The following is a 16,255-nucleotide window of genomic DNA, read 5'->3' on the forward strand; positions in this document are numbered from 1 at the left end:
TACTCATGTCAGTAAAGTTATGCACATGTTTACATATTTGCAAGACTGGGGACTTTATCAGTACTTTTTACAAGAAAAAATACTTTTGATACCTCATGGAGTCTCGATGCTGCATTGCTAAATACAACTTCTTGACAACACAGGGGGGTTTCTCTATTTTGAAATAATTCTGAAGTATTGTTTAAGTGAAAAGTTTTTGAATAAATAGTGACAATCCCTGATTATGATAATCTGTACAAAAATAAAACAGTAAATAAATTTCACATGGCGAAAACACTAAGAAAATTTACCTATGACTATATTTTTTAAATAGAGCAAAAAAAATTTGACATTGTTTAGTGTGGTTCTAAATAAACAGCAAATACCTGAGACACAAAATACTCAAAAATATATCATAGTAATAATGAAGAAACTATCAAGTTAAAAATTTAATATTTTTAGTGTTATTACCTGTGGTCTGAATAGTACCTTACTGAACTGACCATTAAAAATTATTTATTTACTTATTTGTTCATTCTATTTGTATTGTTTATTTTTTGTATTCTTTAAGCTTGGATAATGAAAGCAGACTAATTCATTTCAAGGCAATTTTACTTTGAGGTTCTGATGTATGAGAGCAATACTTAGGTTGGCTTCCATTCGAATTTATAAAAGTTTTATACTGGTCTTCACATTTGTGAATATTTATTTAAAAGTTAAATGTGGTGGCAAATTTGATTTGACAGTGTCCCTATAAGCACAGATGTAAAATAATTTCTAATGGGTCTTTCTCCAACAGGTAACTCAGTAATACAATACCTTTATAAAGAAGAAACTCTTATCAGTACAATAGAAGCAAACTTAAACCAAGATTCCAACAATAAAACCGTTTGAAATAGGAAAATAATGTAGTAGTCTTACCCTTATCTCCATATAAGGAGGATCATTTTCAAGTTCTGCTTTGTCTTGTGCCAACTTGGCCTTTTGATCTTCAATAAACTGGTCTAAATCATTTACCATCATTTCTTCAATTCTAGGAAAGATACATATCATTGTACTAATATGGTTCCTCTTCAGTATAGGCAGAAATTTACGCTCAGTTAAACTATTAATAGCCTTAATCAACTCAAGTTTAGTCATCAAATTACTGCATCGATCTGCCTAAGAGGTGCAAACGTTAAAAAATTGTAAAAGACAACCTCCGCCCTAGAGATATCTGATCTAAAATGTTGCAGCCTTTGAAATTTCTCTTCAGAGAGAAATTAAGATTCCAAAAGACAGTCCCAATAATTTTTCAAATATAGATTATTCTATTCTCTTTTAAAAGATTTTTCTTTAACAAAATAATTTAATCCAGTAAGAGAACAATAATGAGCAGCTCCTAAATATGACAGATTTTCAACTGCTAAAATCTCTGAAAAGAATATTTAGCACTGATTAGTTTAGCAGTTTAAATTGGGAATTAGATCAGAGGAATGCCATGTCCTCCCACATTTTCCACCTATAGGAGGAGGGGAGAAAAACATCAAGATTACTAGTCAAAATAATGCAAAGGAGTAGGGAAAGAGACCCATTATAGAGCCTATAGTTGATATGATGCATTATAATTGTATTGTGTTCCAATAACTGATTATTTTATGAGTAATGAAACTCCAGTTCACTGTTGTTGCTTTAAACCTCAATCCTGCAATCACTTACACACGCTTAACTTCAAGCACATGCATAAATGTTTTCACGTTTGGGACCTTAATATGATCGATAAGCAAAGTGCCCAACTTTTTAAAATGTTGTTACTAGTTTTGCAGAAATAGCTTTATAACTTAATACCCTATAAACCCTGATTCCCAACAAAGTCAGTGGAACTACTTGCATGAGTAAAGGTTAACAGGAATTTCACCTCAAGTGCAGTTTATTAATTGGCTCCCTTTTCATACTTTGCTTTTATTTAGATATCATAAAATTATAAGTTTTGTAGATCAAGAGAAAGCTTCCAACTATTTCCCCACACACACCCCCAGTGTCTGTCTTGTCAATTTAGTTGTTAGCACCTCAGAGCAGGGACCTTCTTTGACTTCATGTTAGTACAATGTCTATTTAGTACATAGCAGCCCTGATCTCAGTTGGGGCCTCTAAGCAGGGGTGCTGGAACATGTTTTATAGTGGGTGTGCTGAGAGCCATTGAACCAAACTGTAAACACTGTATATAATGGACACCATTTCAAGCCGGGGGTGTGGCAGCACCCCCCGCCTCTAGTTCCAGCATCTATGCCTCTAAGTAGTATCAAAATACAAATTCAAATAGGTCAAATTCATGACAGTGAAGTTACAGGTGAGATGAGTTTGGCCCAATAGTTAGAAGTTAGTAAATTCTTCAATATGATGTTTAAATGACATTCTATCTAAATAAAAGCAGAGTATGAAAAGAATGACAATGAACTGCATACAAGGCCAAATTCTGCTAATCTTTACTTATGCAAGTAGTTCCACTGACTGTGTTGGGAGTAAGGGTTTATAAGGTTAAGTCTATAAAGAGTACACATAAATGGTACTTCAAACTAAGGTGATAATTACAATCCCAAATCCTTCAACCATTATTCATGTGTTTAATTTTAATCACTTTAGTAGCCCCTTTGAAGTCAAAGGAGCTACTTAAGGGAGTAAAATTAAGCACGTGGGTAAGTGTTTGCAGTATCTGGGCCTAAGTATAAATTGCACAGAATTCACTTTGTAAGCTTACTGTTGAAACTATACTAGCAGAGACATAAAATGAACATACCCCCTTTCCCACAGTCAACAGGGGGATGTAAGCAGTGCTCTGAAGGAAGAATGGGGGATATGAGAGCGCATGCGCTCCAAGAAAGTGACTGCCCCCTCAGGTCCGCCATCCACCATCTTCCCACTGGCTGGGGATAGGAGACCAGGTTAGCTGCTTTGCTCTGTCACCCTATCCATTCCCATACCTAGAATCAAAAGTGAGCTGAAACCTAGTGGTGGGCCTAAGCAGGTCCACCCCAAAGTACTTGTGACAAAGTGGGAGCTCTTTAACCCCACACTGCACCCAATTAAATGCCTGGAATGTCAGAACGGGTAAAAGAGATACAGCACCCCTTCCCAGTGTTAAATTAATAAAGTTGTGACCTTCCACTTAAATCCATCCCACATGCAGAGCACTACAAATCTGCGGATATCTGCTTTATAAAGAAAGAAAGAAATCACTGCAAAAAAATGAAATGTATGTGCAGTGTGATGTGATAGCAAATAAATATTGACTCCTGAGTTACAGTAAAATCTTAGGAAAAAGCAATTGCATTAAATATATAATGTTATTCTTTAATTAGCATTGTAAAAATATTAGGCGGTTCTCGTAAAGGAGGCAGTCCTGGGACAGCCCAGTTGTCTTTCTACTGATATAGGTCAATCAATTCTGAAAATAAATTCCGCATCTGATTGTCCTAAATCCTTAATCTCATTAGTTTTGCATACTGATGAAGTCAAAGGATAAAAGTAACGTGAAGAGAACACATGTTCCCAGCCACATACTTATATTATATTCAGCCTTGCAACACTACAGAAGGATCACTGAATCACAAAAGTTATTTTGAATGGAAAAAGTAACCTTTCATGGTAAGCACCCTACTATTCCATGTTTGCTCACACCAGCTATCTATTGCAGCATACTCACCTGCAAGAATACCAACGCAGTGCCAGTCATGCACCAAAAGAAGTCTCATTCGACTGTGGCAATTGAATTTCTGACCTTCACTTAGATTAGCATATATAAACACTGGGATTGTTTCCAAAAGAGTTCTGTTTCAAGTAACAGCACAATAGTATGATGATGCCAAACCTGGTTCAAGAGATTTTAAAAATTGGTAAGCGGATGTTGGTAAGCTCTAATACAGATAATATGAACACACTAATTTTTTTTACTTTCTAGCAGAGACTGCTGAAAAGCATCATGAAGAATTACAAAACAAAGATAAGGTATCTATTCAGTAGTCAACTGAAAGTGAAGAAAGCTCAAACTCCACCCTGAGTAAAACAAATTAATCAAACATACTAGCATTGTTGATTCAGGATGCCATCTTTCACGTGGCTAAAAAGGCAAGGAAGGCTGACAGAATTTGGCTGGGGAAATAATTAGATGTTTTATAGCTCACTCCTTTTTCCTTGGTAGACCTTTTTAAAAATGTGCATGAATTCATAAGCCCTGTGAAAGAAGCACGAGAGCCAACTGCCAAACAAATTATTAGAAAGGATTTGTTATACAGGAAAAAAAAAAGGGTGCAAGGAGAGAGAAAAGGGGAAGAATAGGAGAAAACATGAAGTTTACTTGTACTTCAAAAGCAAACGATTAACATTTTGAGGGTTGTTGTATACATTGGTTCAGAAAATATTTTTGCTTAATAAAAATGTGAATGATTTATTTCTATTCAATTTTGTGATCTATAGTAGCAGCTTAAGAGGTCATCTCATTTTTAATAGTTTCTGGTTTTTTAGTTCAAAACCACAGAAAAAGCACCCAATTTCATTTTTTCAGCATTTAATTTTTTTTTCAAGAAAAATTTAGAAACTAGCCAAAAGATATCAAAGTAAATTACTTTCTGAACAGGGATGCTGTGAGGATTAAAGGGACATCCTCAACATGCAAATCATACTTTCATCTGAAAATGTTTCTTCTAGAATTATAAATAACCCCTTAGGCCCCAATCCTGCAAAGAATTTTGTGGGTGTTAAACCCCTAAAATCATACGGAGCTCCATTAACCTCAGTTGGGCTCCATGTGGTTTACAGAGATCCCCAAATAGAGCTTATTCTGGTATTAGGACCACAAATTACTATAATTCACATATACTAGAGAAAAAAAAATCTTTTTTTTTCCCATTTAATTTGTGCATTTGACAGCACTTTGTGTATCACCATTTTCACTGTTTTGTTGACCACACACACACACACTTTTCTAGACCCTTCAGGAAGGTTATTACTAGTAAAAGCAGCAGAGCCAAAAATGAAGCAGCAGCAATCACCAGGCAGCTGTGTGCAGAGCAAAAGGCAGAGCCAGGAGATTGGGATCTGAGTATACTTGGTGGTGTTGCTCTCAGGCCCAACCAAAAACCCTTCTAAACATACACTAGGGAAGGAGAAAAACCTGTAACAATTTTTAAAGGAATTTTTTAAAATATATTTCAGAAGATAGTATTTAAAGGATACTCTTATAAAAATGATTTTCTGATGGCATACACCTATGCCTCTCAGATATATCAGCTAGAGTGTTTCCCTTCTTGATTATTTTCTTGTTCTCTGCTCTATGTTATGCTTTATATATCTCTAAATTGCACTCCACTAGTTGACTCTCTAATTATCATTAGGTATCACTTATGCAAATTTCCTTTTTTAGATGTTAACATGTTTTGCTCTTTGGTAAACTAAATGTTACGCTGAGTTACATTTTTTTAGCACTTCAGAGAAGCATTGCACTATATAAGTGTTAAGTATTATGTTAAGTGCTGCTATGTTTAGTTATTGACTAAAAAAAACGTAACTCAGTGTAACATTTAGTTTACCGAAGAGCAAAACATGTTAACATCTAAAAAAGGAAATTTGCATAAGTGATACCTAATGATAATTACAGAGTCAACTAGTGGAGTGCAATTTAGAGATATATAAAGCATGACACAGAGCAGAGAAAAGAAAATAATCAAGAAGGGAAACACTCTTGCTGATTTTCCTTCTAACAGCTAAGCAGCTAAGGTCCCAACCCTCCAATCTGATCCTAATTTTACTTAAGTAGTCCTACTGATTTCAATAGGACTACACATTAAAATTAAGCATGGGCACACATCTATGCAGGACTGGTGCCTAAACATGATTCACTATACTAAGGGCTTGGCTACACTTGTGAGTTATAGCGTAATAAAGGAGCCCCGGAAGCCCTAGCTCACTACCTGTCCACACTGGCAAGGCATGTAGAGCGCTCGGTCTTTGCGGCTACAGCGCTGCTGGTACTCCACCTCGGTGGATGGAATAATGTTTGCTGCACCACTGCTGGAGCACTGCAGCACCAGTGTGGATGCCCTGGTCTGTTATTGCACTGTGATCGGCCTCCAGAAGTATTCCACAATGCCTGTTCTAGCCACTCTGGTCATCACTTTGAACTCTACTGCCCTGCCCTCAGGTGACCAACCGTCAGACCCGCCCTTTAAATTCTCTGGGAATTTTGAAAATCCCCTTCCTGTTTGCTCAGCCAGGCATGGAGTGCTCTCAGCAAATCTTTCCAGGTGACCATGCCTCCATGCACCAGGCAAGCCCCCGTATGGAGCAATGGCAAGGTGCTGGACCTCATCAGTGTTTGGGGGGGAGGAAGCTGTCCAGTCTCAGCTGCGCTCCAGCTGCAGGAATTATGATATCTTCAGGCAGATATCAAGGGCCATGCTGGAGAGGGGCCATGACCGGGACGCACTGAAGTGCAGGGTTAAAGTGAAGGAGCTGCAGTATGCCTACCGCAAAGCCCAAGAGGCAAACAGCCGCTCCGGTGCTGCCCCCACGACCTGCCATTTTTACAAAGAGCTGGACGCGATACCTAGGGGCAACCCCACCTCCATGCCGAGTACCACCATAGACACCTCAGAGGCCAGTGCAACAAGGCAGGAGAAGGAGGAGGAGCAGCAAAGCAGGAGCGAGGGTGCTCTGGTGGAGGAAGATACCCCAGAATCCCTAGACGCATGCAGCCAGGAGCTGTTCTCAAGCCAGAAGGAAGGTAGCCAGTCGTGGCGGCCGGCACTTGAGGAAGGACAAACACCAGAGGAGGTTCCCGGTAAGCGGCTTTTATTCTGGGAAAGAAATTATTCAGTGTGGGCTCTTGGGACGAGGAGGGTTAGGGCTGCATGCATGCCTAGATGCGGAATAGCGCATTGATATGCTCTCTCACATCACGGTAATCAGCCTCGGTGATCCCTTCAAAGGTCTCAGCCAGAACTTGGGCAATGCACTTGCCCAGGTTTTTTGGCAGAGCCACTGTTGTCCTCATCCCAGTAAGGCTAACTTGTCCACAGCACTGTGCCGTGAGGAGCAGGGGGACCATTGTTGCACACAGGCAAGCTGCATATGGGCCAGGGCGGAAGCCACATTGCAGTAGAAGACCCTCCCTTGTTTCCCTGGTCACCCTCAGCAGCGAAAATGTGGGGACAGTGTTCAGTACATGGGCCCCCTGCCGAAGTTGGCTCTCCGCAAGACACAGAAACCCAGAGGACAGTACAGCCATGAAACAATCAGTCACACTTGACCCTGTGTTTACTCACCATTTTAGGGCTCCCGTGGGTTGTGTGTGCTCGCTTTGGGACAGGCAAATTATGCTACTGTGATTGCCCTTGAGTACGGGGAAATCATTGCTCTGTCTGGTGTGAACAATGCTGCCTCTGTTAAGTGTTGTATTTTGCCTTTACAGATGCAACCTTGAGATCTCAGCCATCCGTTTTATCAATGGCCGAGAGGCTGCAAAGAATCAGGAAGAGGCCACGTAGAAGCAAAGAGGACATGCTGCATGAAGTCATGCAGCATTCAATTAATTAAAATAAAAAAGTGCAGGAGCAGTGGGAAAGTGAAAGGAGGGTCCGCCAGCTCAATGCGGATCGTCAGCACCAAAGCACAGAGCAGCTGATAAGCATCATGGAGCGCCAAGCAGACTCAATCCAGGCACTCGTAGCCATGCAGGCGGAGCACTACCGCGCCTGCCCCCAACTCCCCCAACAGCCTTTGTCCCAAAACTCCTTCCCTTCTGCCACCATGTCACCTCCAAACCACTTTCCCCAACATCCGGGTTCTTACCGCCACCAGCTGCCTCCAACACCTGTAGCTTCACCACCCAGCCCTGAAAACTACTACCCTTACCCACTGCACTCAACCCTCATCACCATGCAGCATAGCCATCCTGAAGTGCAGCACGCATTGCACAGCACTCCAGACAGGACATACGCAAATCTGTGATTGTACCGTTCCCCATCCCACCCCACCCCACCCTACCCCCTTGCCCTTGGTGTTTCCCAAGCAGTTGTGTTGTGTTTCTTTTCAATAAATTGATTTTTTGGCTTTGAAAACATTCTTTATTATTGCATAACATAAAAAAAACCTTTGCCCAGGAAAGCAAGCACTGCAAGTCAGTGTATCATAGGTAGCAAACACAGATTCCTACCACACTTCACTCCCGTGCAGGGAACCACCCCAGACATTACTGTTGGCTTTCAGCCTCAAATTGCTCCCTTAAGACATCCCTAATCCTTGCAGCCCCACGCTGGGCCCCTCTAATAGCCCTGCTCTCTGGCTGTTCAAATTCAACCTCCAGGTGTTGAACCTCCGAATTCCATGCATGAGTGAATCTTTCACCCTTCCCTTCACAAATGTTATGGAGGGTGCAGCACGCGGATATAACCATGGGGATGCTGTCATTGGCCAGGTCCAGCTTCCCATACAGAGAGTTCCAGTGACCCTTTAAACGGCCAAAAGCACACTCCACAGTCATTCTGCACTGGCTCAGCCTGTTGTTGAACAGCTCCTTGCTGCTGTCAAGGCTCCCTATGTAGGGTTTCATGAGCCACAGCATCAAAGGGTAAGCGGGATCTCCAAGGATCACAATGGGCATTTCGACTTCCCTTACGGTGATCTTCTGGTCTGGGAAAAAAGTCCCAACTTGCAGCTTCCTGAACAGGCCAGTGTTACGAAAGATGCATGCGTCGTGCACCTTTCTGGGCCAGCCTGCGTTAATGTCAATGAAATGCCCACGGTGATCCACAAGCGCTTGGAGAACCACAGAGAAATAGCCTTTCCGATTAACGTACTCAGAAGCTAGGTGGGCTGGTGCCAGAATTGGAATGCCCGTCCCATCTATCGCCTCTCCGCAGTTAGGAAAACCAATTTGTGTAAAGCCAGCCACAATGTCATGCACGTTACCCGGAGTCACGGTTCTTCTGAGCAGAATGCGATTAATGGCCCTGCAAACTTGCATCAACACGATGCCAACGGTCGACTTCCCCCCTCCAAACCGGTTAGCGACCAATTGGTAGCTGTCTGGAGTTGCCAGCTTCCAGATTGCAATAGCCACCAACTTCTCCACCGTCAGGGCACCTCTCAATCTCGTGTCCTCGCACCGCAGGGTGGGGGCAAGCTCCTCACACAGTTCCATGAAAGTGGTTTTTCTCATCCAAAAATTCTGCAGCCACTTCTCGTCATCCCAGACTTGCATGACGATGTGATCCCACCATTCAGTGCTTGTTTCCCAAGCCCAAAAGCAGCGTTCCACGGTGGTGAGCATGTCCGTGAATGCCACAAGCAAACTTGTGTCATTTGCATTACTTGAGTCAATATCGTCGTCAGAGTCCTCATTGTCACTTTGCATCTTAAGGAAGAACTCGACTGCCAAACGTGACGTGCTGGTGAGACTCGTCAGCACATTTCTCAGCAGTTTGGGCTCCATTCCCGCAGACCAAAAGGGAAGACAGAGTGAGCAGAACAAAAACTGTTGAAAGATGGCACCAAATGCGGACAGAAGCAAAGAGAATGTTGGGGTGCGAACCGACGCATCACGGGGTGTTGAGACAGGATGCTCCGCATTCCCCTCCCCCTTCCCACAAGCCACAGCGCCAGAATGGGAAGAGGTGCTCTGTGGGATAGCTGCCCACAATGCACCACTCCCAATGCCGTTGTAAGTGCCACAAATGTGGCCACGCCAATGCACTTGCAGCTGTCAGTGTGACAGACTGCAGCGCTTTCCCTAGTGCGCTGTACGAAGGCGGGTTTAACTCACAGCGCTCTACATCTGCAAGTGTAGCCATGCCTTAAGATGTTGTGAAGGCACCTACATGTACACTGTGTGTATTTTATTGTTTATGTGAAGAAGAGTCTCTCCAACATGTTCCCTCTCTCTTTCTCCCCCCCACATCACTCTTCTCCAATTCCATGCCAGACTTCAAAGGAAGAAAACTGATCAGCAAAATCCAAGCTGATCTCCTGCATTTCTATTTATATATACAATACTGCCACTAGTACAGTACTGCAAGAAGAATGCTGCTATGAGAAAAGAACACACAATCACAAGTCCCATCAACTCTATTGTAACATCCCCAAGAGGATTGGGGGGGGGGGGGTGGAGAACAGATACATTTAAAGAAAAAAAAAAAACATGTTTACCACAATTTGATGCCACATTTAGTCACTGCATTTACAGATTATACAGACACAGAGCTGTTATATTAAAAAGTTATTTTAAATGTTTCAACAATACTTCCTGTTTTTTTCAAAACGGTCAGCACTTGCCTCCCCACTATCCCTTTGAACAGTAATAAGAATAGCCTCTTCTTTCTGCAGCTCTTCCCATCAGTAAGGTGCTTCCTGCTGGACCTTTTCCCTCCAATTCTCCACTTCTTTTCAAATCGCATTTGAAAATCACTGTTTCCTCCTTTGCCCATATCCCTTAATTTCCCTCTCCCACTGCTACTATATAACTCTGTAAAGCAGTTCAAGATAGGTTTGTATGAAAGGTGCTACCAAAATAAATGTGTATTATACAGCTTTAGATTGATTGTCGTATTGCAAACGAACCCAAAGTTAAATAAATACTTTTAAACAGATGCATGACAGAGTGTCCTACGGGAGATACGGAAGATTAAAATGCCTGGTTATTAAACCACAGAGATACAAATTGCGAAAAACCGACACAGTGTATTAGCGCGGTAAGGGGACAGGCCTAAGCCGGGCTCCGGGGTGAAGCCTGGGGACAGATAAAGCACAGCCCCGCGCAGAGCCAGGGGAGAGCGGCCCGGAGCCAGGACACGCTCCTCGCACACAGAGCGGCGGCCGCGGGCTCTGCCTCTTTAAGACGCTACTCAGCGTTGTTAGGCAACCACGTTACAACAAAAACTGCGGCGGCTTCAGCCTGGGCCTAGCGAGGCCGCTCTCACACGCACCCCAGCACCGTCCCCCTCCCCCCCCACGGAGCGGCACAGACACCAGCCCTACCCCCGCCGGAGGGGACGCAGGCTGCCCCGTGCCCCACAGCGGGGCACAGACCCCCAGTGGAGCTCGCCTCTCCCGTCCCGGGGCAGTTCGCGGCGGGGGGGCCGCAGCCCCAGACACAAGGCAGCCCCCTTGGAGACCAGACCGCCCGCCCCAGGAGGCAGGTGACGGGCCAGAACTGCCCCCCGCGCAGCCCTGGGAGCCGGGGGTCCCTGCGCCCCGCCCTTCGCCTCAGGAGCCGCCGCCGTCGGGGCCCCGGGACCGGGACCGCTGTCACGCCCGGAGCCAGCCCGCGGCGGCGTCACTCACCGGCTCGCTCCCGGACCCGCTGGGTTTGCAAACGCCAGCTCCCGCCCCGCCTCTCGCACTTTACCGCCTCCCCCGGTGCCCTGCCGCAGCCAGGCCGCGCCTGCGCCATCACGAACAGCGCCCCCTGCTGCGTGGGAGTCGGGGCCAGACTCGCTGAGCGGCTGTGTGGAGCCACGTCTCTCGGCTCAGGGCCAGGGAGCCAGTCGCTACTCCTCGGGAGACCCCCGTACACAGGATCCTCCCTCCCCCCCCAACGCAGAGGACCCCTTCCCTCTCGACCCACATAAATCCCACACAGAGCCAGACAAGGCTACTGCACACAAATACTGCATATAGTGGACCCCTTTCCCCCGCTCCCACACAGTGACCCTGTACCCAGACATCCCATAGAGAGGACCCCTTCCTCCTCCCCCCACATAAATCCCACTCACAGGCATCCCATACACAGAGGACCCCCTCCCCACATACTGTACAGACATCCTATACACAGAGGAGCCCTTCCTGCCAACATACACAAGGATCCCACACACAGATATTTCATATATACTCCTGGCCTCTTCCCACCACATGCATACAAGTGATTCCTCCCACAGACACCCCATACAGAGGACCCCATCATCCCTCCCCACACACACAGAGAGAGAGAGAGAGAGAGATCACATACACAGAGAACCCTCCTTTCCCTCACAAATGTAGAGGGCCACACACAGAAGTCCATACCTACTGGGATTCCCCATAGGCATAGAATCTCCCCTCCTCCCTCCTCACACAGACTTCATAGACAGAGCGCTCAATCATCAGTAAAATTACTTTAATTTAAAATGAAAGGTATCCCCACAGTGTAAAAGTTGGGAGGAAAATGATCAGAAAAAAAAAACGTAGCCAGATAGTTTTGTTGGTGACACTGGGCAACATACTAGGTAACTCGGGAGGGTGGAAGGCCACGAGTGCCGAGGAAGCCCCCCCGTGCTAGGCCCAGACAAACCAAACCCTCTCCATTCTGTGAACTTTCTGTAATCATGCCAGACTATGAGGAAGCTAGTATAAAAACAGAGACAGAAAGCTGCAAAAACAGTTTAGAGCAGACAGCCTGCTCTCAGAGACAGCCTTCAGACAGCTCCAGCCAGGGTAAGCATATAGATAAGAAAGGAATGTTTTGTAGTAGCTTTCTGCAATACAGGAACAGATACAACCAAATAAGGCAGGGCTTACATAATGCTAATGAGGAAACATCTAATTGGCCGCTTTGGCTGTATTATTGTATAGGGCAATAGGTAATTGGTTGTATATGCTTCTGTAGCTAAGTTAGGAAAAAAGGTATAAATTGTATGATGTAATCTGCAGTCGGGGCTGCTGGATTTGAGGCAGCTGTGTCTCCCTGGGCCTGTTTACAGCTGCAAATAAACTCTCTGCTTCTCCACCCCATTGTGATTATTGGGTGACGCACACCGGGCAACGAACCCCTACTGTTGCTTGCCTTGGGCACTCTGTGCCGGCAACAATTTGATGGAATATCATCTTTCTGAGAAGTTTGTCCCCATCCAGTACTGGGACAAAACCAGATGGAACCTCACAAGCACCATGTGTACAAGGTCATGCGGGCAGGGGTGGGGTGGTGTACTCTTAAAGACGGCACCCCTCTGCGGTGCTCACCAGTATGGTGGGCCTATGTCATTACAGAAGTACCAGAATGACTGATATTCTTGGAACACCTGAGCAGTCACCTTACTTGGAGCACATCGTGGGGAATATGCAGGATGAGCAACTTCATGCACTGGCTGACTGTATTCCAAAAGGTCTTGGAGTCTGGTGATACAAGTCAGGTCTGTCTGCCTGTCATAAATATAAAGGGAAGGGTAAACTAAAATCCCCCCTGGCCAGAGGAAAAATCCGCTCACCTGTAAAAGGTTAAGAAGCTAAAGGTAACCTCGCTGGCACCTGACCAAAATGACCAATGAGGAGACAAGATACTTTCAAAAGCTGGGAGGAGGGAGAGAAACAAAGGGTCTGTGTCTGTCTGTATGCTACTTTTGCCAGGGATAGAACAGTAATGGAGTCTTAGAACTTTAGTAAGTAATCTAGCTAGGTATGTGTTAGATTATGATTTCATTAAATGGCTGAAAAAAGAGTTGTGCTGAATAGAATGACTATTCCTGTCTGTATGTCTTTTTTGTAACTTAAGGTTTCCCATAGAGAGGGATTCTCTATGTTTTGAATCTAATTACCCTGTAAGGTATCTACCAACCTGATTTTACAGAGGTGATTCCTTTACTTCTATTAAAAGTCTTCTTGTAAGAAAACTAAATGCTTTTTCATTGTTCTAAGATCCAAGGGTTTGGGTCTGTGGTCACCTATGAAAATTGGTGAGGATTTTTACCAAACCTTCCCCAGGAAGTGGGGTGCAAGGGTTGGGAGGATTTTCGGGGGGAAAGATGTGTCCAAACTACGTTTCCCAGTAAACCCAGTTAGAGTTTGGTGGTGGCAGTGGATATTCCAAGGACAAAGGATAAAATTAATTTGTACCTTGGGGAAGTTTTAACCTAAGCTGGTAAAAGTAAGCTTAGGAGGTTTTCATGCAGGTCCCCACATCTGTACCCTAGAGTTCAGAGTGGGGAAGGAACTTTGACACTGCCAATGCACCAAAGGGGACTCCACCATCTGCACACGAAACTATGGATTGTGAAGTAAAAGTTCTGTTGGAAGGTCTTTTTTCCCCCTCAGCGTCTGTTACAGACCTGATTTCTGAGACCAGCTTCCAGATCCTGAGGGGGTTCTGGTAAAAGAATGTCAGCTCAGAGTGGGCTTTGGGGCCACCCCTTGGGTGGAAATAAAAGAGCTGCCTATTGTATTGGAGCCCTTGGAAGTGGGAGAGGAAGACATGTGACAGCATATTCCATGCTGGACAAAGTCCTCTGGGTAAGGGCTATGTCTATTTGTAAAATGTCATGCACAGCTAGATCCTAATCACACAGTGGGGTCTCTGCACATGTGACTTCCTGCTCAGGGAAAGCCTGAGTTAATAAAATGGGACATGATGAAAATGCAAATGTCTGGTTGTGAGCATCTGATTGCAGAATCAGAGTCCTACAGTGCATCCGTATAAGGTTCCAATCCTGCTTCTGCATCCACGTGGGAGACTCCTGTGCCCAGGCAGAGCTCCACTGATTTCTACAGGGTCATTCTGCATTAATTCAGTTACTGGATTGGGGTTTAAGGCTGTAAAATAAAGTTTGACAACAAAATTAAATTTATTTAATGTTATGATTCATGTTACTTATTTCTGTCTCTCATATTTTATGAATTTTTGGGCCCTTGAGATGAGATATAGGATGGGGAGGGATGGGAGAGTCTCCACTCTCCATGTCATATGGAAACAATATTTGCAGGAGAAGCTCTTTCAGTGTAAAGAGTGGAAGTAGAGAGGCCAATCTGACAAAAAAATATTGACTAAGTTCTCATTCTTGATTTTTACTCCTACTTCCTTTTTTATAACAAACTGCAAGCACAACTCCCCCCCCCCCATAAATCACAATTGTGAAAACACTGCAATGAGAGTTGATTTACAAATGTTTTGTGATGGGCATAATTTTTCTGTTCATTGTCAGAAAGGTCCGTGATTACTATGCCTCCCCTTCTGCAGTCACATACCTGTGATCATTCTAGAACAGAGATTATTAATAAGATAGTTGTGGATGGGTTATTACCTGCTCTCCTGCTGGTAATAGCTCACCTTATCTGATCACTCTCGTTACAGTGTGTATGGTAACACCCATTGTTTCATGTTCTCTGTGTGTATATATATCTTCCCACTGTATTTTTCACTGAATGCATCCGATGAAGTGAGCTGTAGCTCACAAAAGCTTATGCTCAAATAAATTTGTTAGTCTCTAAGGTGCCCCAAGTCCTCCTTTTCTTTTTGCGGATACAGACTAACACAACTGCTACTCTGATTCCTCCTTCAGTTACTTTCACCCCATGCAAGTTACACCTCTCCAAGCAACTTAAATTCATGGAATAAGTGAAGTAGCTGCATCCCTCAATACTGCCAACTGCATGAGCATTCAAAACTCATGACTTGCTCCCTACAAATCATGAGACTGGCTTAAAAATCATATTTCAAAAAAATTGCGAGGAATTCTCTTATCTTCTGGATTTTGATCCTTTAGGATCTGCGTGGATCATCTTTTCAACCTTTTCTTCACAACGAGGAGGGCAAGAATGTACTTTTTAAAAACGAAAGCTGAGCTTCTCACGCAATCCCATTTCAGGAGCTGGGGCTTTACCTAAAGGCATGTCTACACTACTGGCTAGATCAATGGGCAGCGATCAATCCAGTGGGGTTCAATTTATCGTGTCTAGTATAGCCGTGATAAATCGATTGCCAATCGCTCTAGTGTGGACTCTGGTACTCCACCTCAATGAGAAGCCCAAGGGGAATTGATGGGAGAGCGTCTCCCATCGACACACCACAACGAAGACACTGGGGTAAGTAGATCTAAGTACGTCGACTTCAGCTATGTTATTCATGTAGCTGAAGTTGTGTAATTTAGATGGATCTCCTCTCCCCTCCCCACGTAGTGTAGACCAGCCCTAAGACACCAAATACCAAGAGACTCACGGTAAAATTGTGAGATTTAGCAACTCTTGCCCCCGGGCCCTATCTCTTACTTTCCAGACTTCAACATCCCTGTGTTGCACACGCGTGCGCGAACACCAGTATGGGTGTGAATACGTGAGCGCACCTGCGTATCCACCTGAGCGTCTGTGTTGCGTTGGTGACGCATCACCTCGTTGGCAGCCGTGCCTAGTTCTCTGAGCAGGGCTCGGGCGGCACTTCCAAGGCTGGTCGCTAGAGGGCGCGCTAACTAGGCTGTCTCAGGCCCTGTGGAATGTACCATTCCCGATCCTCCCCCCGGCTGCTCTAGGACATTCCAGGGTTAAGCTCCCCCCCCCTCCCTTGTGG

The 16,255-nt window shown here is 44.5% G+C and overlaps 1 protein-coding gene across 14 annotated transcripts in view; it reads right to left on the reverse strand.

Moving 5' to 3' along the window:
• The window catches only part of CSPP1 (centrosome and spindle pole associated protein 1), a 178,579-nt gene extending 167,206 nt beyond the window's left edge, over window positions 1-11,373 (reverse strand). For 3 of the 14 annotated variants that reach the window (XM_073330938.2, XM_073330937.2, XM_073330940.2), the window contains exons 1-2: window positions 3,662-4,752; window positions 901-1,012 (exon numbers count right to left, since the gene is read on the reverse strand). In XM_073330938.2, coding sequence (XP_073187039.1) covers window positions 901-1,002 — 102 coding nt within the window. In that variant the 5' untranslated portion in view covers window positions 1,003-1,012; window positions 3,662-4,752. Of the gene's footprint in view, window positions 1-900; window positions 1,013-2,755; window positions 3,630-3,661; window positions 4,771-11,292 lie in introns of those variants that run through there. The other 11 variants (XM_073330947.2, XM_073330942.2, XM_073330932.1 and 8 more) reach the window with 10 other exon arrangements.
• Window positions 11,374-16,255: the final 4,882 nt, after the last annotated feature.

Source organism: Lepidochelys kempii, chromosome 2, assembly GCF_965140285.1.
Source record: "Lepidochelys kempii isolate rLepKem1 chromosome 2, rLepKem1.hap1, whole genome shotgun sequence".
Classification (NCBI taxonomy): Eukaryota; Metazoa; Chordata; order Testudines; family Cheloniidae; genus Lepidochelys; species Lepidochelys kempii.